The sequence below is a fragment of the Cnephaeus nilssonii genome, assembly GCF_951640355.1.
Source record: "Cnephaeus nilssonii genome assembly, chromosome: 4".
NCBI lineage: Eukaryota > Metazoa > Chordata > Mammalia > Chiroptera > Vespertilionidae > Cnephaeus > Cnephaeus nilssonii.
The window spans coordinates 65,022,573-65,045,366 of record NC_137075.1 but is presented as its reverse complement, the minus strand read 5'-3'; the positions used below and the strand labels follow the sequence as shown (position 1 = coordinate 65,045,366).

The 22,794-nt window shown below is 41.5% G+C and overlaps 1 protein-coding gene across 4 annotated transcripts in view; it reads left to right on the top strand.

Moving 5' to 3' along the window:
- The first annotated feature begins 7,593 nt into the window (after window positions 1-7,593).
- The window catches only part of DPP8 (dipeptidyl peptidase 8), a 75,384-nt gene continuing 60,183 nt past the window's right edge, over window positions 7,594-22,794 (top strand). For 2 of the 4 annotated variants that reach the window (XM_079768454.1, XM_079768457.1), the window contains exons 1-4: window positions 7,594-7,795; window positions 9,435-9,570; window positions 12,047-12,316; window positions 18,067-18,179. In XM_079768454.1, coding sequence (XP_079624580.1) covers window positions 9,534-9,570; window positions 12,047-12,316; window positions 18,067-18,179 — 420 coding nt within the window. In that variant the 5' untranslated portion in view covers window positions 7,594-7,795; window positions 9,435-9,533. The other 2 variants (XM_079768456.1, XM_079768455.1) reach the window with 2 other exon arrangements.

Below are 22,794 nucleotides of genomic sequence, written 5' to 3'. Positions count from 1 at the left end.
GTTTTATTTTATATGCTTCTAATTAATTAAATATCCACATATTAGTACTATCCTATTGGGTAGAGCATACTTGCCTGTCTTGAAATAGGAAACCCAAACTAGCAAAACCACTAATCTATGTCTAATTTAAGCTATCTCATCTGCATCCACTTTCATCTCTACGTCTGCCACCGTGAGAAAGCAACATTACTGTGAGAACCAGAAGCCTGGGACCAAAATGGAACTTCTACTTCAGTTCTATTAGCACTCGTTGACTTACCAAAGTGCTGAGCACAGGGATATAGAGAAGAAAGAGAAATGATGCCAGCTCTCAGGAAACATTTAGCTCAGGGGGGATGGAATGTATAAAATATAGAGGGTTTTAATGTGGAGAATGTGCTGAGTTCACAAAGGGGCAGGAAGAAGGTGGGAACTGAGGGCTGTAGAAACCATGGCAGCCTTTGCAGAGGGAACCCTGGACAATGGAATGTGAGGAGGAGTTTGGTAGAGGAGGAAGCAGAGGCAGGGCAGTGGAAGCACAGAGCAGGAGTCCAAAGGTGAAGGGATGTGGAAGGTCTGGCTGCTGGGGGTTAAGGACCTGGAGAAGAGAGGTCGCCCTGGATCTGGAAACCCAGGTAGAGAGCGGATTAGGAAAGTCTTTATTTGCTTCAGTGAGGTGTTTGTTCTGGATCCCACAGACACGTGGGAGCCAAGGAAGTTTGTTAAGCAAAATCAAATATGTGCTCAGCAGGATGCCCTGTCAGTGAGGAGGAGTTGGTAGTAGGCATACCAGCTGAAGGTGATATAATCTGCCAGGTATGAGATGATGAATTTTAAAAATGAAAAGAAAAAGTAAATGATAAAAGTGCCCTGGCTGGGTGGCTCATTCGATTGGAGCATAGTCCTGTACACCAAAAGGTTGCGGGTTTGATTCCCAGTTTGGCACATACATATGTTGCGGGTTCAATCCCTGGTCAGGGCACAAACAGAAGGCAACTGAAAGATATTTCTCTCTAACATCGATGTTTCAAGCTCTCTCTCCCTTTTCCTTCCTCTGAAATCAATAAAAAAAAAATATATATATATATTTAAAATATATTTTATTGAATTTTTACAGAGAGGAAGGGAGAGGAATAGGGAGCTAGAAACATCGATGAGAGAGAAACATCGACCAGCTGCCTCCTGCACACCCCCTACTGGGGATGTGCCGGCAACCAATGTACATGCCCTTGACCGGAATCAAACCTGGGACCTTTCAGTCCGCAGGCCGATGCTCTATCCACTGAGCCAAACCGGTTTCGGCAAAATATATTTTTTAAAAACCGATAAAACATATCCTCGCTCTAACCGGTTTGGCTCAGTGGATAGAGCGTCGGCCTGTGGACTGAGAGGTCCCAGGTTTGATTCCGGCCAAGGGCATGTACCTTGGTTGCGGGCACATCCCCAGTAGGAGGTGTGCAGGAGGCAGCTAATAGATGTTTCTCTCTCATCGATGTTTCTAACTCTCTATCCCTCTCCCTTCCTCTCTGTAAAAAAAAAAAAAAAAAATCAATAAAATATATATATTTTTAAAAAGCATATCCTCAGGTGAGGATTAAAAACAAAAACAATAAAAGTATTTTAATTGCATTGCCTTAACTATAATGCAGATAAAATACAGGGTACTTTTTAAAATTATTATTTTTTAAAATATATTTTAATATATGTGCTCTGACCAGGAATCGGGAGCTACAACCTCCTGGTTTATAGGGGGAGCGAGTGCACAGAAGGGGGAGACACAGAGAGAAACATCAGTGTGAGAGAGACACATTGATTGGTTGCCTCCCCCACCGAGGTGCCTGCCCTTGATCGGAATCCAACCCAAGACCCCTTCAGGCCACCAGTTGACACTCTAACCACTGATCAAAACCGGCTAGGGCTATAAAGTGATTTTAATCAATTTACACTCCCACAAGCAATGTTTAAAAGTCTCATTTGCTATATAGCCTTGGTATTTTCATTCTTTTTTGATTTTAGCCATTCTTGTGGATGTGTTATTTTAAAAAATGCAAGAATTTTAATCCAGCATATTGAATCTGAGACTTATCATCCAAGGTGAAAGCTGTTAAGCAAGGAAATTGAATCTTGACATTTTGCCTCAGAGGGTCCATAAGAAAGGTCCATTGGAAAAGGTCCTATCTAGCCTGGTTCAGCCACCACTAACCTGCGGGATGACCTCTCCGGGCCCGAGTTTTCATATCTATTAAATGAGAGCTATATTCAGTCCCCTCCAATGTTCTTACCAGCTTTTTCTGGAGTTTCCTGTGAAGAGGCCAACTATTGTAGACCATTCTCTCCAGTGGAAATGCAGTCAGAAAAAAACAAATTTGGAAAAGGGAAAAAGTAGCATCCAGGTAAACTATAAAATTAAAAGATAGCAGAGGGAATAAAAAAGCAGAACCAAGAGGAACTGCCAACCTGAAGTAGGTAGGGTTTTATGAAAATACTAGTTAAATGAAAATGCAAATTAAGCACTACCTTTGTGTCCTATCTTACAGTCCTACCTAGTGTCCTACCTTGTGTCCTGCCTTCCCAGCTCCTTTTGGCAGGCTGCCATTTCCTGTAGTCACCTGCTATGAATGTGTGTATTATTTGCTTACTACAGGCCCGGTACATGAAAATTCATGCACTGGAGGGGGGTCCCTCAGCCCGGCCTGTCCCCTCTCACAGTCCAGGAGCCCTCAGAGGTGGGAGGCAACCAGGAGATCAGGGGAAGGCGATGCCCCCATCATACCTCTGCTGCTGCCACTGCTGGCAGCGCAAGCCTCAGCTGGCCCTGGTTACCTGAGCCTCGGGCGGCCCTGGGTGGCTGGGAGCTGAGGGGACTGAGGGACTCCAGAGGCAAGTGCACGGGGCGGGCCAGCTGTGCAGCTCGCCTGCCGCCACGGTGGGGCTGAGGGGACTGGGCGCCGCCATTTTGTGGCTGTGGGCTCCGCCATCTTTGGGGGCATGGCAGTCAATTAGCATATGTCCTGCTTATTAGATAGGATGATCTGTTTCCTCAAATTATAAATCTCCCTAGAACACAGATTGCCTCCTTTTGGTATCCTGTAGCATCTAGCACAATGTGTTTCATAAAATAGATGCTTAAAATATATTTATCAATGATAATGCCCAGTGCTAAAAAAAGTTTAGTGAAATTGGCACACATGCTGAATGTAGGTAAAGGCAAATGAATTTGTGGAATCGTTTTGGAAAGCAATTTTGCAATACATAGCAAGAAAAATGGAGATGCTTATGCTGATTGGCCTAGTAACTTCACTTTTGGGATTTTATTCTAAGAAAATAATTTCAAGGAAGGAAGATGTATATATGAAGATATTCATGGTGTTACATGGTGAAACAATGGAAATTACATGAGAATGACCAATTGTAGTATAACTCTCAGTGGAAAAACTATATAGCTATGCAACATGGTGAATTAGAAACTAGCAATATTAAAAATGTTTATGATAAAAATATTTTAATTCTGATTACAAATTGTATTTTTGTTTTCTGTAGGGAGCGGCTATAGGGTCAAGCCTTGGACTGACCTGTGGCAGAGCCACGTACAAGTCCCAGCTTGGAGGACAGAGCCCTCCTAGCACAATTAAGCTTGACCTTATAGTCCTCCCTTCTTCCTAGGTAACTAATGGGCTGTGGGAGGTGCAGCAAGTGCTGCCAAAACAAGGCTTGAGTAAGGAAATAGATTTGAAACTCGAATTGTAAACATGTTGACCACTCCCCTTGCTTTGCTTTGTGTGATCTGACTATAAAATAAAGCTTCGGCTTACAGGCTGTGTCACTGTTCCTCATCCAGGCACAGTGATCCTACCTGGCCCCAACTGTATTCTCTTGTCTGTCTTCTTTAATCCTTCACCTCTCCTCCTCAGGTTCACCCCTGGCCGTGCTGGATGCAGTTCAGTTTTCCTCATTTATAACATTTGATCCTTCCCAATTTAGGGAGCTAGCATGGGGCAACCATTGTCTTCTAGGAGTTTTAATGATAGGACCAGAGAACAGAGAACCTAATTTGTCTCTTTTAAGCCCAGCTGCACATGCAAAATAGGAAATATCTGGAATAATATATTGACTAAATAAAATTTTTCCAAGTAGAGGAGGGAGGAGAAAGTCAAAAGGGAAGTAAGGGGGTACCCTTAAGAAGAAACCTGAGTCTTGCCCTCACCTTCTCTTTAGGGCTTCTCCAAAGCAGAAGGGGATAGTAGATCCCCACCCCTCAAGGCAAATTTAGGGATCTAGGAAAAGAAAAACCAATGCCTATGCCCAAGCATTGGTGCAAGGTGCTAGAGAAGCAGTTCCCTAGTGTAACAGCAGTGAGTGGAGGTGGAGGTGGAGGGCTGGCAAGAGAGGGCCTGAGGCCTCCTGGGTGTGGGTGTAGGTTCAGGAGAGCCTCTGAGAAGGGCTAGCAGTTGAGATAAAAAGGAACAGAGAGTGTGGACTGACAACTGGAAGCTGATGGGTAACAGATATTTAATTGGGTGCATGATGGGGGGAAAGGTCACACCTGAGCATTAGCTGGCCTATTTATTTTCTAGGGCTGCCATAACAAAGCAAAACAAGGTAGCTTAAAACTATGGAATTTATTCTCTCACAGTACTAGAGGGTAGAAGTTCAAAGTCAAGGTGTCGGCAGGGCCATGCTCTGAAGGCTCTAAGGAAGACTCCTTCCTGCCTCTTCCTAGTTTCTGGTGGTTGCTGTCAGTTCTTGGTATCCTTTGACTTGTACCAGCATCATTCCAATCTCTGCCTCTGTTGTCACATGGCCTTCTCTGTGCGTGTGTGTGTGTGTCCTTATGTCTTCACATGGCCTTCTTAAAAGGACACCACTCATTGGATTTGGGGCCCACTGTAATCTAATATGATCTCATCTTACAAAGATCCTATTTCCAAATAGGATCTCATTAGAGGTTCTGGCAGGATATGAATTTTGGGAGGACACTCTTCAAACCACTAGAGCAGTGATAAAGGATACCTTAGTAGATCCTGGTATAGACCAGGGACTAGTCATTATCCCCTCCACCAGGAAAGATCCTGAATTGTATGACTGGGTCTGCCTAGAATTATACTTTTAAAAAAGTATTTTTTTAATTGACTTCAGGGAGAGATAGAAACATCAATGGTGAGAGAGAATTATTGATTGGCTGCCTCATGCACACCCCCCACTTGGGATTGAGCCTGCAGCCTGGGAATGTGCCCAGACCGGAATCTAACTGCGATCTCCTGGTTCATGGGTCAAACCTCAACCGCTGAGCCATGCCAGTCAGGCAAGATTATACTTTTTGCTATTAAGTGAAATGGGTCATATAAATCAGGTTGAGTTGAATGATAGAAAAACTAAGGGTATGAAATGTATGTGCACATCTGTATGTGACTTAAAAATGTTGCTCCTGCTACAAGACATGTCCCTCTGGGAAGCCAGGGTTCCCAGAGTTTTCTCTTCCTTTAACTTGGGTCATGCTCTACTTGTAAATCCAGGAAGATATTAGTATGTGTTGCTGATTGATTGAGGTCCTCATAAGCCTCCCATCCTCTCCTGTTCTGGAAAGATCACAAGACATTCTGCTAAGACTCAGACATGCTTCGATTCAAGCCTTTGCCTGTAATGCCTAAATGGATACATTCAAGGTTGCCAGGGGGCATGTTGGAGATGTTCCCTTTCAGCTTTCTCAGTGTTTGAGGCCTTTTAAACCTGCCATAAAGAAAGATAATAAGACTGAAAACGATGAAATCTGAATTCAAATCTAGTTTAATCCCAAATTAGCCATGTGACTTAAGCAATTACGTTATCTCCTCAGGGATCATTTTTAAAAAATCCATAAAATTATAAATTTTTTTTCCAGGAGGTCTTTTTCCTCTTATTAGAATGTAAACAGCACAAAGAGGGGTTTTGCCTACTTTGGTCACTACTGTAGTCCCATTGCCTGTACCAATGACAGGCACATAGCAGGGATTCAATAAACACTTGTTGGATGAAGGAAGTGAAGTGTAGGATATTTCACTGTATTTTGTTAGTATGTGTATGTGCATTCAAAGCCTTAAAATCGACTTTTGGATCATGTGCAGAAAATTCATAGAGGAGTTCCAGTGAAAATGTCTGTACCTTTCTTTTAGGAGAGCTCAACTGAAAAATAAACCTGAGGGGAGACTCATTTAACCTCAGAGTGAATAATTACATATGGAGGAGTGGAAACACACCCAAATGGATCTTTTATTAGTGCTATTATAATAAACTAGAGGCCCGGTGCACAGATTCATGCACTGGTGGGGGTCCCTCGGCCTGGCCTGCGGGGATCAGGCTGAAACTGGCTCTGTAACATCCCCCGAAGGATCCCGGATTGCGAGAGGGTGCAGGCCAGGCCGAGAGACTCCACCCATGCATGATGGGGCTGGGGAGGGACCATGGGAGGCACAGGAGGGCTCCAGGGCGTGTCTGGCCTGTCTTGCCCAGACCCCAGCAGCAAGCTAACCTACGGATCAAAGCACCTTCCCCCTGGTGGTGGTGGGGGAGGGGTTTGGGGGTACAGACGAATGGACACTTAGCACATTAGGCTTTTATTATATAGGATCCTAGTGACACACACTTCTGACACATGGTTCCTTGTAATAACAGAAACAGCGGAGGCCCAGCTTTCCCACAGTTTTGTTCTATGCCTACCACTTAGTCATCTGCCCAGGCTCCCTTTTTCTCTTTCTCTCAGCCAAAGAGTGATAAGGACTAGGAAAGAAATTGTGGATCAAAGGACCTGTCTCTGGTTCTGATTGTAGCAAGTGTCACTCATTTCTCTGCCCTGGGCCCCACTTTCTCCAAATTTATGTGCGAATGTGACACACATGGTTTTCCTTAATTGCAACTAAGTGACATGTTGTTATATCTCTTTTACAGATTAAGAAATCCGTGTGGATCCACCATGCACCGAAGGGTCGCAGGTGGTTCCAGGTCAGGGCATGTACCTAGATTTCGAATTCCAGCCCTGGCCCTGGCCCTGGCCCTAGCAGGGGTGTGTGTGGGAGGCAACCAATTAAGGTCTCTCTCTCTCTCTCTCACATGGATGTTTCTCTCTCTCCTCCCTCCCATTCTCTCTAAACAGCAATGGAAAAAAATATCCTCAGGTGAGGATTAACCAAATCAACCAACCAATCAATCATGGCTCAGAGATTGCGAGATCTGCCGAAGACCACTAATTAGTACTAGAACCAAGCTTTCTGACTCCAAGTTCAAGTTTCTTTCCACCCTAACAATGAGACACTTAGAGGACCTGAAGCCCTGGTCCTTTCCCTTTCTGCCTAGCTTGCTCCTTACTGTAATCTCAGCGCCTACAACTCGGCCTGCTCTGTGCCATTTGAATGAAAAAAAACTGGAGGAGTAAAGACGCGCTGCTGTTCGTCCTCTGGCTTCCTGCAAATCGCTCGTCCAGTTCCTAGAAGTCACCTCTGTCCCCAACGCCACCCGTCTCCCTCCTACGCCCGGTTCGCTCCTCCGGCCACGAGAGGGCACTGTGACAAGGAACCCCACCGAGCAGGGAGCGGCGCCCTTCTTCGCCCCGCGTCGCCTCCGCTGGTCGCGGGGCGGGGCCGAGGGACCGGAAGTGCCGGAGCCGCGGGAGCCCCCGAGCGGTCCTCCAGCCGCCTCTAAGTGCCGCCTTCCGCCTGGGCTACCGCCGGCGCCGCCGCCGAGGGAGCTGCCGCAGCCGGGTCGGGGAGGAGGCGGCGCGGCATGAAGCGGCGCAGGCCCGCACCCTGACGCGCGTCGGGACGGTCCGGGCGGGGCCGGGGGGAAGGTGCAGTATCCGCCCCTCCTTCCTCTGCGCCTGCCAGGCCTGGGCCGCAGCCCACCCGGGCCTCGGCCTCACGGAGCCGCCCGCGCGCCCCCGGTAGCCCGCCCCGCGGTGCACCGACGCCGGGCCTGCGCGGGCCGGACTGCGGGGCCCCACTTGCCGGAAGAGGAAGCGGAGGCTCTGAAATTCCGTCCACCAACGTCCATTGGGCCCCCTGAGCTGGGTGCTGGCCTCCGCACGTCCACGTCCGTTATCTTCCGAGCCTCGCCCGGGTGGGGAGCGGGGATGGCCCAGGCTGACAGACGGGGAAACGGAAGCCCACAGGGGCGAAGGGATTTGCCTAAAGCCCGACTGGGCAGGTCGCATTTGGACCGAGATTTTTCTGGTTTCCCAGCTGGTGTTCTTTCCTCTCTACTGCCTCCCTCGAGGTCGATTCCCCTCCCTTCCCTGCTCACTACCACCTCTCCTGCTTCACTCACCTGGGGCAGGACAAATACTTTCCTTTCTAAAATTTCTCTGATTACACATTTTTCTCCTAAGACTTGGCCTCTCCCTAGGCCCCCTTCTCGACATTCCTCATTCATAGACTTCAAAATCTGGGTCCACTCTCTGATGATGAACCTCTCAACTAGCTGTGGTCCCTGAAGAGTGATAGCTAGGCTGGTTCAGTGAGGCTTGGGGTGTTTAAGTGGACGACGATTTGGCCCTTGGATTAAAAGTTAAGAGATGATATTTCAGTGGGTCCAAATTCAAGGGTCCTATCGGAAGCTATTTTCTAATCCAACATGCTTTTCTCTGCGAGGCTAATAGTGCATTGGGAAGGTGTCTTGACACTTCCTACATGGCTGCCGTGCTGTCATAACTTCACCGTTTTCCCTCCATTTGCCATTGAGCTTTTCTCATTACCTCTCTCTTCAGAATTAAAACTGAAAAATAACAGGTGTAATCACAGTTCCTCCTTTATTTTTCTTCTACTAAGCTATACTTTCAACAACCTTAATGCTTCCTTTTCCAGAAAGGTTACCTAATTTAGTTATTTTAGGAGTGTACATGGAAAAAAAAAAGCATAAGTGGAATGCATTTAAAATGGGTAGTACATTCTTTATCTTGTAAAAATCTTAAGTTACTAAATGCAAGTTAGTTCCCTTCCCACAAAAATGGCCTATTTTGTCATTTTTGGTTATTTTACTGAGTCTATTCGGTCTCCAAATAGCTCAATATGTATTATGTAAAATAATACAAATGTATTATGTAAAACAGGAACAGAAAAATAGAAATTAACTTTGTTAGTCATCTGTCATTTTTGAGGATTTGTAATAGCCAATGAGTAACCTCATATCTGTATGCCTTTTATATTTTTTGAAGCTTTTCCATAACTTTTAATGTATGTCTGGGCGTCAGGATTTATACTATTGCTAGGATATTCTTTTGAGTACATTTCTGAAATAATTTTAATCTAAAATGTAGATACAAAATAATTCAGTTAAATTCTGAAAATTTCTGTAGAAGTTTCTGTATAAGAAAATTTCTGTAGAAGTTTTAAGTATATATGAGACTTTTATAATTTAATCTTTTTGGTCATATGATTCATTTTGATAATGATTAGCAGCCTTATATCTTATTTCATTGTCTTGGTTAATAGGATTGGATGTGAGAAAAGGCAAGACTCCTGTGAGAAGAGAACAGAATGAGCAGAGGGATCTATGCTTGAAGTTGAGTCACTTGGAAAAGATCTCTTTGAATGTGGAAGAGATCTGAGCAGATGAAAATACAATCGGGTAAGCATCAGGGAAGGGCCTTAAATGAGATAGGTGGGGGTAGTGACATATATGCACTGTGCTGAGAATGTATGCCGACCCTATTTTCTAATTTTTGAAATTACAAAACTCGGATCATATATTTCGAGAATGTGTAGGTGTTATGAAAATCTGAAAATTAAATCACTAAGTTACACATTTGTGTAATGTACTAAAATTATATATCGGGTCTTAGGAAATGCAGGATATCTATTTATCATAAACATGGAGTAGTAGTGTCATTTGAACTGTAAAATTTGTGTGTAGAAAGATAGAGAAATAGTCCAGGGATCTTACAGTTTAGGAATACTAATAATTTTGCTTAAGTACAAGCTAATGCAACTTTTATATAGGAGAAATGTCAATCAAATTAATGATAACTCAAGGAGCTGGGCAGTAAGACTTCAGAGGTCTGTCTGCTTAGCTCCCTGTTCTATTCCCTAGCCCAGTTCTTGGAGATGAAGTTCCAAATTTAACACAAGGGGAATTGAGAAAAATGAACCCAATTTGTGAAGCTGCTTCTTTCGCTCCATTAAAAATAAAGCTAGATCCATTGACGTATTTGATAGAAAGTAGGCCTACACTAGCTTTTAGGCAGACAAACAACCACCTTTGTAAAGTACTGCCATTTAATATTGGCATGCTGAATACCATTTGAGCTAAATGACTTTTTCTCTGCTGAGCTATTTGGATTTTAATCATTGGTGGTAAATGCCCAGTTGTAATAATATTACAAGTTGTATACTGATATAAGGTTGCATTAATGTTACATGTTGTATACCTGATATAATTCTCAAATGGCTTTTCTGGCCATTTTTGCTACTATTACATTGAAAATGGTAGTACAATTCACTGTAGCATGAAAGAATGATACAATATCCTGGCCACACAGTTTAGTTTATTTTGCATGCCATACTGCATGCTTGATGGGCTAATTCACAACCCATACCGGCTAATTACTTTTTCTATGTAGTTAACTCCTGTTAACCTGTGAAATTGAGCTTTAAAAAAAAGCATATTAAATATAAAACATGTATTGATTGTTGTTCATTTGCTTACATAAAATACAATGTGAAATTGCTTACATAAATGCAATCTGCCAAGTCCACAAGTTTTTGACATTTAATAGTTCAAAAGAACTGGTTGCCACAGAATTTCTGTTTATTTTGCTTCTTTTTAGTAATGTCATGAGTAATACATATCAGAATATCACACAATGGCTTATAATAACAGTGCTTGTTATTTTTCTTTGATACTTTGCTCCTGATACATTTGAATATTGAAATAGATAAAGCAAAAATACATCATCTTCAGGATTTATATCATGAAAAGAAACATCATTAATAGATGAAATACTAACACTGTTTGGAGGTGTTTGGAGGTTGAACTGGTAAATTGGGCTCAAACTTTTATCAAAATATTGATAACAAACATCAGTTGCTTTCTTTAAATAAAATTTTTTAAAAATATGTTTTTATTGATTTCAGAGAGGAAGAGAGAGGGAGAGATAGAAACATCAATGATGAGAGAGAATTAACTCATCAGCTGCCTCCTGCACATCCTCTACTGGGAATTGAGCCCGAAACCCAGGCATGTGCCCTTACTGGGAATCGAACGCTGACCTCCCAGTTCATAGGTCGATGCTCAACCAGTGAGCCACACTGGCCAGGCCATCAATTGCTTTCTGTATCAACTACTTCAACTATTAAAGCCACTTGTAGTAACTTTTTTCCCCCCTCATTTAATCAGGAGAATAAAACTTGTATAATCTGTAATAATAGGCACATAGATTCCTTATAGTATAGAGTTACCACAGTAATCATAAGATAGTGATGTCTAGGCAAGAGCAGAAGACAAAGAAAAACATACCAGCCAGTTAAGTCTTTTGTTGCTTCGAGTTTCAATTAAAAGGAAACAGTATTTATATTATCTTGAGTAAGTGTCCTCAGAAGATTATTAAAAGTACGTTGTTTTGCGACAGTTTTATCGCTGTTCTAATAGGTTATGATTATTTCTGTTAGCCGAAGAATCTACATTTATTAAATGTGTCACTTTTTAAAGTACAGAAGCACTTAACTCCCTTGGCACATTCAGCTTCCCTGTTGACATCTCTTGGAAGGAGCATAACAGCCAACTGGCATATGGCCTGTTTCCTTCCAGTGTGGGAAAGAAAAAAGGAATTTTGGCAAGAGATACCTAAGGAGAGCCTTTTATAAAGGTTCCCAAAGGGATTTAGAGTCAATGTGAAATAGACATGACCTCAATTTTTTTTAAATCTTATTTTTAAACTGAACACAGAGAAGGGGGAGCTTTTCTTACTAGGTTTCATTGCAACTGTGCTCAAAAACTTTTTTTTCTTGCATTGGGGGGAGGGTGCAGGGTCCCTGTCAAACTGTCATTCTGATTAATATAAGAGAAGGTGGGCCTGAGAACAACTTCATGTGCTTTGTTTTTCTAGGAAAATGCAACATGGCAGCAGCAATGGAAACAGAACAGCTGGGTGTTGAGATCTTTGAAACTGCAGAGTGTGAGGAGAATATTGAATCAGGGGATCAGCCTAAATTGGAGCCGTTTTATGTGGAGCGGTATTCCTGGAGTCAGCTTAAAAAGCTGCTGGCTGATACCAGAAAATATCATGGCTACATGATGGCTAAGGCACCACATGATTTTATGTTTGTAAAGAGGAATGATCCAGATGGGCCTCATTCAGACAGGATCTATTACCTTGGTGAGTATGAAGTCAGTTTCTGAGAGGAAATGCTTTCTTAATTCAAACTTAGAGGCTAGATGCAATTGTAAATAAATAAATGCATCAGTGATGGTTCCATGTGGGTGGGTGGGGGGGGCTTTTTTGGCTCTAGCGGGTTTGGCTCTGGTGGAATGTTGGCCCGCAGAGTGAAGCGTCCCGGGTTGGATTCCAGTCAAGGGCACATACCTTGGTTGCAGGTTCGATTCCTGGCCCCAGTGGGGCATGTGCAGGAGGCAACCAATCGATATCTCTCTCTCACATTGATGTTTCTCCTCCTCCCTTCCACTCTCTAAAAATCAATGGAAAACGTATCCTCCCTTAAGGAGTAACAACAACAAAAAGCTTCTTTGAAGTCTTGGTTTATCCCATTAACTTTATTTTACTTTCAGATGACAAATCATGGTTGATCATGATCTTATTTTCAAAGTTAAAGATGCCAGAAATTAATTCTTTCTAACGCTAGATCAGAATGCCTTTCCTTAGTAATGGTCAGATTAAGAGCAGAAACAATAAAACCATTAGTTTGTTCCCATTCTCAGTAGCTGCTGCTGTCATTTTTTTTAAACCAAGGCTGGTTTTGGTCTCTTCTTCCCTATTCACTCCAGATTTAAGGCTTGTATAAATTAAGTATATTATACCACTGATTTAAGACTTGTATAAATTAAATATATTATACCTTCTGGAGTTCTGCAGTCTGTTCTATGATTCTATGTCTCTAGATCTATTTTGTTCATCAGTTTATTTTGTTCATTAGACTTTCCTCCCCATTTGTGTGTGTGTGTGTGTTTGTTTTTTGTTGTTGTTAATCCTCACCTGAGGATATTTTTTTTTTTTTTTTTTTTTTAATGAATCTTTATTGTTCAGATTACAATTGTTTCTCCTTTTTCCCCCCATATCTCCCACCACCCAGTTCCCACCCCCCCTCTGCCCTTACCTCCCCCCCACTGTCCTTATCCATAGGTGTATGATTTTTGTCCAGTCTCTTCCCATACCCCCCACACAGACACCCCTTTCCCCCTGAGAATTATCAATCCATTCCCATTCTATGCCTCTGATTCTATTAAGTTCACCAGTTTATTCTGTTCCTCAGATTTTTAATTCACTTGACTTTTAGATTCACTTGTTGATAGATATGTATTTGTTGTTCATAATATTTATCTTTCTTCTTCTTTTTCCTCTTTTTAAAGAATACCTTTCAGCATTTCATATAATACTGGTTTGGTGGTTATGAACTCCTTTAGCTTTTTCTTATCTGTGAAGCTCTTTATCTGCCCTTCAATTCTGAATGATAGCTTTGCTGGGTAGAGTAGTCTTGGTTGTAGGTTCCTGCTATTCATCACTTTGAATATTTCTTGCCACTCCCGTCTGGCCTGCATGGTTTCTGTTGAGAAATTAGCTGATAATCGTATGGGAGCTCCCTTGTAGGTAACTAACTGTTTTTCTCTTGCTGCTTGTAAGATTCTCTCTTTGTCTTTTGCCCTTGGCATTTTAATTATGATGTGTCTTGGTGTGGTCCTCTTTGGATTCCTCTTGTTTGGGGTTCTGTGTGCTTCCTGGACTTGTAAGTCTATTTCTTTCATCAGGTGGGGGAAGTTTTCATTCATTATTTCTTCAAATAGGTTTTCAGCATCTTGCTCTCTCTCTTCTTCTGGCACCCCCATAATTCTGATGTTGGTTCGCTTGAAGTTGTCCCAGAGGCTTCTTACACTATCTTCAACTTTCTGAATTCTCTTCTCTTCATACTTCTCTGGAGCAGTGTCCTTGGCCTCTTTGTATTCCAAATCTTTGAGTTGATGCTTGCGATCCTCTAGTCTGCTGTTGGGTCTCTGTATAATATTTTTTATCTCAGTCAGTGTATGTTTAATTTCTAGTTGGTCCTTTTTCATATCTTCGAGGGTCTCATTGAATTTATCGGCCTTTTCCATGAAATTCTTGAAAAACCTTATAACCGTGGTTTTGAACTCTATGTCCAGTCGCTTGTTCTCCTCCATTTCTTTGGTTTGTGATCTGTTTCCTTGCCTCCTCATTTCGCTGCTTCCCTGAATTGGTAGGGTAGCTTTGTGTACTAGATGTCCTATTGGTTCAATGGGTCAGCCTCCCAGTTACTTGAGGTGGACACTCTTGGTATACCCTTGTGTACTGTGTGCCCCCCAGCAGGAGCTACAGCAAGAACTAGTTTTCTCCTCCTTTGCTTGGGCGGTTTTGGAGCAGTCTGACTGGAGCTGCAGTTTATTTGGTTAAGCTGCCACAGAACAGGCCATTTATATGCAAAAGCCGCTGTGTGGAGCCTGGGCAGGTTTGTAGAATGAGCGGGGCGGGGCCTCAGGGCGGGGCGGGATCTCAGGGCGTCCCTAGGCTGGGGCGTGGCCAACGGCAATGGCTGGCATCAGCCGTCTCTGCCTTTCCACGTTTCCAAGTCCCTGCGCCCCGCCTTCCAGCGCAGTAAACAATGATTGCTGGGCGCACCTCTGCAAAAAAGTCACTCTCACTTTCTGACCCGATGGCCGAGAGTCCAGCTTTTCCCCGTAGGTGTCTGGGTCCCCCGCGAGTCCCCAGAAACTGGGTTTCAGAGTGATCGGGAGCTTGTCTCCCTGCGGGTTGAAGAAAAACCGCGCGCCCAGTCGCCCGCCGCCAGCCTGATTCGCGCGCCTCCGTACCTCAGCTTTTCAGCGTTTGTGCTCCTTTCTCTCCTTAGTTGTAAATCTTCCACTCAGCCAGCTTTCCCGTGGTTCTGGGTGGTAGACGTTTTGTCTTTTAGTTGTATTTTTGAAATTGTTGTTCGAGGCAGCAGATTAGTTGTTTAACCATGCCGCCATCTTGGTTCCTCCCCGACTTTCTGAGGATATTTTTTATTGATTTTAGAGAGAGAGAAAAAGGGAAGGAGCAAGGAGGAGAGAGAGAGAGATAGAGACATCACTGTGAGAGAGACACATCAATTGGTTGCCTCCCATACACACCCTGACTGGGTTGGGGATGGAATCTGCAAACCAGGTACATACCCTTGATAGGGAATCAAACCCGAGACCCTTCGGTCTGTGTGGTGATGCTCTAACCATTTAGCTACATTGGCCTCTGTGTGTGTGTGTGTGTGTGTGTGTGTGTGTGTGTGTGTATTTTAAGAGATATTCTCTGCAAGAATCCATATTGATAATTATAGATTCATTCTTTCTTTAACAACCCCAGAGTTTCATTTTATAGGATGTCCCAAAAATATTTTTCTAAATAAAAAACCATTGTTTAAAAATTTTTAATATACTTCAAACACCAATTAATACCAGTGTGTCATCAGGAAAGAAACAATGAGGAATGCTCATTTTGTGCTTACACAGAACTGGTATATGTATACATAGAATGCCTTGGAAATTTAAAAAATAAATTTCAATTACAGTTGGCATTCAATAATATATTAGTTTCAGGTGTTACAGCATAGCGGTTAGACATTTACATAACTTATGAAGTGATTCCCCCGCCTAAGTTTAGTGCTTCCCTGGCACTATGCTTTGGAAATTTGTACTGGTTATGGATGAAGCCAAGGAAAACATTTTAGAATAAAGAGCAGTTTCAAGAGGGACAACTGAAACAATTATGGGGAATGGCTCTCATTTGAGGATAGCTGAGAACCAGGTGTGTTTTTTTTTAATATTTGAGTGCTGAAGGCTCTTGGAAGGAGAGGGCTTAAGAGGAAATGGTCACATTTAGTAAAATTAGGAATGGTGTGGATAGTTGACTGCAGTCTTAATAATTCTATAACAAAGTAACGCTGGAATATACAAAACAGAATTAAGACAAAAATAAGTGCTGAAGTAAATGTCAGCTAATATTTAACTTTCTACTCCAAAAGACAACACAAACTAAGAAAGGTTTAGGAAAATAAGGGATAAAGGATGATGGGGATATTTCAGGGCTCATCTCCAGCCTTTGCGAGGGTTAGTGTGGAAGTTACCGTGCCCTTCCACAGACCATCTTCTCTGCCTTTATCAGAAACACTAGGCTGAGACTGTTCCACTCAAGAGCTTCTTATTCCAACTATGAGATTTATTTTCTCTTTCCTTCACTCTCTCCTACCCTTTTTGGAAATGATACCTTACTAATACCTTTTAGGGTAGCAGGGCTTTGTTTTTCTTTGAGTTTTCTTTGGTTCACATCTTCAAAACCAAAGTGTATTTCTGTTCTCTTTTGTATGTAGCTAGCTCATTCTGTACTACTGTGTCTTTCTATTCAATTATTGCATGATTTCCCAGAATAGATGTGGCTTCTACTTAATATAGACCTCTTTCCTTTACCTTTACCCAATAAAGTAAAAAGAGATTTTTAGCAAATCAGATACCAGCTTCTGTGTTGTTTTAATATAAGTATATATTTCATTGAAACTTATTAGTGATTACAGTTATAGAACATTTATAATGAAGAAAAACTAGAATTCAGACATGTGTATATCTAATAAAAGAGTAATATCCAACACACAAGATGGCTGCCCCCATGTGGTCAAAGATGGCTGCCCCCATGTGGACACAAGATGGCTGCCACAAGATGGCCAGCAGGGGAGGGCAGTTGGGAGGGACCAGGCCTGCAAAGGAGGGCAGTTGGGGGCAATCAAGCCTGCAGAGGAGGGCAGTTAGGGGTGACCAGGCCAGCAGAGGAGGGAACTTGGGGGCGACCAGGCCTGCAGGGAAGGGCAGTTGTGGGGGACCCAGGCCTGCAGGGGAGAGCAGTTGGGGGGGACCAGGCCTGCAGGGCAGGGCAGTTAGGGGTGACCAGGCCTGCAGGGGAGGGCAGTTGGGGGCGACCAGGCTGGCAGGGGAGGGCAGTTAGGGGCAAACAGGCTGGCAGGGGAGTGATTAGGGATGATCAGGCTGACAGGCAGAAGCAGTTAGGGGCAATCAGGAAGGCAGGCAGGCGAGCAGTTGGGAGCCAGCAGTCCTGGATTGTGAGAGGGATGTCCGACTGCCCGTTTAGGCCCTATCCTGCCAGGAAACGAGCAGTCGGACATCCCTCGAGGGGTCCCAGATTGGAGAGGTTGCAGGCTGGGCTGAGGGACACACACACCCCTGCACGAATTTTGTGCACCAGGCCTCTAGTTTCTAAATAAGCACTTTAATGGTTCAGAAAAATAAGAAATTTTAGTAATCTGAAGTGGTCACAAAGCACGCTCATTTGGAATCTCATGAGTCTGTTGTCAGTTTGTAAGAGGCTAACAATTAAAAAAAAAACCCTGCCTGGCAAGTGCGGTTCAGTGGTTGAGCATCAGCCCATGAACCAGGAAGTGTCCCAGTCAGGGCATGTGCCTTGGCTGTGGAGTTCGATTCCCAGTAGGGAGCATGCAGGAGGCCGCCGATCAATGAATCTCTCATCATTGATGTTTCTATCTCTCCCTCTCCCTTCCTCTCTGAAATCAATTAAAAAAAAAAAAAAACATAAAAAAAACTAAAAATAAAACAAAAACTAAAAATGACACTTGTCCCTATATCATCTTACACACTTTTGTTTGTTTTGAGAGAGAATAAGATCTCTCTCAAAACAATGAAAACAGTTTCATTCTGATATCAAGTTTTATTGAAACGAATTTCCATGGCATATGGCATATGTATCTCCTACTTGTTAACATTTATTATAGATTCCACAGAGTATAAAAATTTGCAGATATACAAGGCGTTATGTACTTATTACTATGATTGCAGTCGATGGCTATTTTTAAAAGTGATTATTTAAAAGACTGTTTTTTCTTATAGCTATGTCTGGTGAGAACAGAGAAAATACACTGTTTTATTCTGAAATTCCCAAAAACATCAACAAAGCTGCAATCTTAATGCTCTCTTGGAAGCCTCTTTTGGATCTTTTTCAGGTAGGATTAGACATTGTTATTCCTGTGATTTGGTGTATGTTTTCAGCATTTATTTAGAGACAGAAATTCAGTTGGCGTTTTGTATATGAAGTAGATGTGAATCAGAGAGCATACTTTGATTATGTGAATCTTTTCCAGTTTATTGAGTCTTATTTTATGGCCCAGAATATGGTTCATCCTGGTAAATGTTCTGTGTTCACTTGAAAAGAATGTGTTCTGCTATAGTTGGGTCTATAAATGATCATTAGATCAAATTGGTTTATTGTACTGTTTTAAGTCTTCTATGTTCTTACTGATTTTTTATTTGTTCTATCAATTATTGAAAGAGGATGTAGAAATCTCCAACTGTAATTGTAGATTTGATGATTTCTCCTTGTAGTTCTGTTCGTTTTTGCTTTATTTTTTTGAAGCTATGTTACTAGGTACATCAAGCTAGGATTGTTATGAGCTGACAAATCGACTTCTTTATTGTTATGGAATGACCTTTTTTGTTTCTAGCAATAATCTTTACCATGAAATTTACTTTAATACAGCCACTCCAGCTTTCCTTTGATTAATATTAGCATGGAATATGCTTTTCCATTCTTTTCCTTTTTTAGCTGGTTTTATTGAGATATAATTCACATACTATCCAATTCACTCGAAGTACACAGTTCAGTAGTTTTTAGTGTACTCACCGAGTTGTGCAACTATCACCACAATCTAAATTTAGAACTTTCTGTCATCCCCAAAAGATTTTGTGTAGATTTGTTTTCAATTCCCTTAGTTATATACCTAGGAGTTAAATTGCTGGGTTGTGTGGTAACTCTATGTTTAAAATTTTAAGGAACTACTAAATTGCTTTCTATAGCAGCTACACCATTTTACATTTCCATCAGTCATATATGAAGGTTCTAATTTCCTACATTCTCACTGATCCTTGTTATTCATCATTTTTACTATAGACATCCTAGAAGGTGTGAAGTCTATCTCATTGTTGTTTGCTTTGCATTTTCTTAATGACCAGTGATGTTGGGCATTTTTTCATGTGTTTATTGGCTATTTGTATATTTTCTTTGAGGAAATGTCTGTGCAAATCCTTTGCCCATTTTTAATTGGGTCTTTTTAATGTTGAGTTGTAAGAGTTTTTTTCTGTATTCTGGATACTAGACCCTTATCAGATGTGATTTGCAAATATTTTCTCCCATTCTGTGAGTTTTCTTTTTACTTTTTTCTTTAATTGTAGTAATTATGAGTATAAAATCAGCTATAGTTACCTTTGGCAAGTGTTTAGTACTATAATCATTAATTTAGATCCATACATTTAAATATAGTTACTTGGATCTCTCTTTTATGGAGGATAAAACATTTTTAGACTTCCCCTTTATTGAAGGAAGATGTTACCATCTGTTACCAGTGTGTCAGTAATGCCAAGCCTTTCTTTGGTCAGGGAACTCAAAGGGTGTACCTTTCTCCGTATGTAAGAGGACATACATAGACAAATTATGGATGATACTGGTCAAGGTCCAGACAACAGGAATACTGAAGAAGAGGATGCTGAATAGAACCACATGTAGCAGTCCTACCAACATGATGTAGGCCAGCGAGATGCCTTGGTTATTCATCACTCGAGGGTTGGGGTTTACTTCGATGTATGCCACCCCCATATGCATCCTCCCAGCATCAGAAGTCCAGCAAAGTTTTACATTTTGATGAATTCAGTTTTTTCCCCCCCGTGATTGCTTGTGCTTTTGGTGTCATATATAAGAAACTGTTGCTTCATCCAAGGTTACACAGATTTTCATCTGTATGTTCTTAAATGAGTTTTATAGTTTTAGCTCTTACATTTTGGTCTTGGATCCATTTTGAGTTAATTTTTGTATATGGTGTGAGATAGGGGTTCAAATTAATTTGTTTAGTACCATTTGTTGAAAAGCTATTTTTCCCCCATGGAGTAGTCTTAGCACTCTTGTTGAAAGTCAATTGACCATAAATGTCTGGATATATTTCTGGACTCTCAATTCTATTCCAGTGACCTATATGCCAGTACCATGCTGTCTTCATTAATATAGCTTTGTACTAACTTTTGAAATTGGAAAGTGTGACTAGGGTGCATCTTAATTCTTCTTTAAACATTTGGTCGAATTTATCAGTAATCTACATCATCCAATTAGTTGGCATACAACTGTTTATACTATTTACTTAAAATCCTTTTTATCCATATAAGATTCTTAATAACCAACTTTTGGTTTTGTTGAGCTTTATTGTTTTTCTGTTTTCCATTTCGTTTTATTTCAAATCTAATTTGTATTATTTCCTTACTTCTCCTTGCTTTGGATTTAGTCTGCTTTTCTTTTTTTACAGTCTTAGATGGAAAGTTGGCTTATTAATTTGAGCTCTCTCTCTCTCTCTCTTTAAATAATTCTTTATTGTTGAAAATATTACATATGTCCCCTTTTTTCTCCTGAGATCTCTTTTTTAATGTAGTTGTGATTTAAAAATATATATATATATTTTATTGATTTTTAACAGAGCGGAAGGGAGAAGGGATAGAGAGCTAGGAACATCAATGAGAGAGAAACATCGACCAGCTGCCTCCTGCACACCTCCCACAGGGGATGTGCTTGCAACCAAGGAACATGCCCTCGACCGGAATCGAACCTGGGAACTTTCAGTCCGCAGACCGACGCTCTATCATCTGAGCCAAACCGGTTTTGGCTGATTTTTTTTTTTCTTTGACCCATTAGCTTCTTCCTTCTTGTGCCAACATCTGTAAAACTGTCAAGGCAGTTCAAGTATACGGCTTACCTCATTTGTTTCCTATTTCTCAAGGATCACTGTCCTTTGTTGTCTGATGTCCAGTGTTATTTCATATATTTTGTTCATTTTCTCAGTTGTTTCAGAAACAGGGAGGATATATCTGGTCCCTGTTACTCCATCTTGGGTAGAAATGGAAAGTTTGTTTCATTTTAACATTTAAATCTCTAACATATTTGGAATATGTGAAAAGTAGATCCAATATTATCTTTTTTTTAAATATATCGTTAATGATTTTAGAGAGGAAGGGAGAGGGAAGAGAGATAGAAACATCAATGATGAGAGAGGATCATTGATTGGCTGCCTCCTGCATGCCCTCTACAGGGGATTGAGCCCGAAACCCGGGCACGTGCCCTGGACCAGAATTGAACCTTGGGCCCTTCAGTCCGCAGGCTGACGCTCTATCCACTGATACAAGCCAGCTAGGGCCCAGTGTTACCTTTTTGTATATGACTGTGCAGTAATTCCAACTGATTTAAAATATCAGTTGTCTGTATTGGATTTTTTTTGTTCTCTAACATTGTTCATTCTGTGTATTCATGTTTTAATATTTAATATCTGGTAAGGCTAACCTTTTTTCCCCCCTCATAATTGATCTTTTTCAGGCTTCTTTTTATCATCTTGCTTGTTATTCTTTCAAATAACAAATTTTATAATCACAAAGTTATAAGTACAGTTTCTTGTGAAAGTTAATTTCTTAGCTCTGAAATTTCTTATGTTCTGATTATTAAGCATTTAAGACATATTAAGCCCTGACCAGTTTGGCTCAGTGGATAGAGCGTTGGCCTGCGGTCAAGGGCATGTACCTTGGTTGCGGGCACATCCCCGGTGGGAGGTGTGCAGGAGGCAGGTGGTCGATGTTTCTCTCTCATCGATGTTTCTAACTCTCTATCCCTCTCTCAAAATCAATAAAATATATATATTTTTAAAAAGACATATTAAGCAGAGATCAAGTCTGGTGACATTCAAGGAGAATAAGAGGGGAGAAATTAAAATATATAGTCAGAATTGCTCTTGGCTTTTATGGAAAGTCTTAAGAAATATTTAAAACAAAAGATCAGAATCAATAAAACTGTATGTTCATAGAATTTGTGAGGGTTTTTTTTTTGGAGCCTAACACACACAAATGTATATAAATATAATTAAACATTAATAAAAAAGCGATATGATACAATGAATAAAAAAAACAAACTGTGAGTTTTTACCAGGATTCCAAGGTTGTCTTTTTTTTTTTAACCTCACCTAACATTATTTTGGGTTTGCAAGTATGTATCTGTATTTGCCATTATTGTAAACAATGTTTACTTTCAGTGTGCTGGCTTAATTTTGGAGTGGCACATGCTTACAAACTTGTCTAGTCCTCTTTTGTTGTTGTTAATCCTCATGGGATATATTTAAAGAGAATTAAAGGGAGGGAGGGAGGATTAGAAGGAGAGAGACATTGCCGAAACCGGTTTGGCTCAGTGGATAGAGCTTCGGTCTGCGGACTGAAGGGTCCCAGGTTTGATTCCGGTCAGGGGCATGTACATTGGTTGCGGGCACATCCCCGGTGGGGGGTGTGCAGGAGGCAGCTGGTTGATGTTTCTCTTTCATCGATGTTTCTAGCTCTCTATCCCTCTCCCTTCCCCTCTGTAAAAAATCAATAAAATATATATTAAAAAAAAAAAAAAAAAAAAAAAAAAAAAAAAGGAAGGAAACCAAGATGGCGGCATAGGTTAAACACCTAACCTACAGCCGGGCACAACAATTTCAAAAACACAACTAAAAATCAAAACGGACATCATCCAGAACCACAGGAAAGCTGGCTGACTGAAATGCG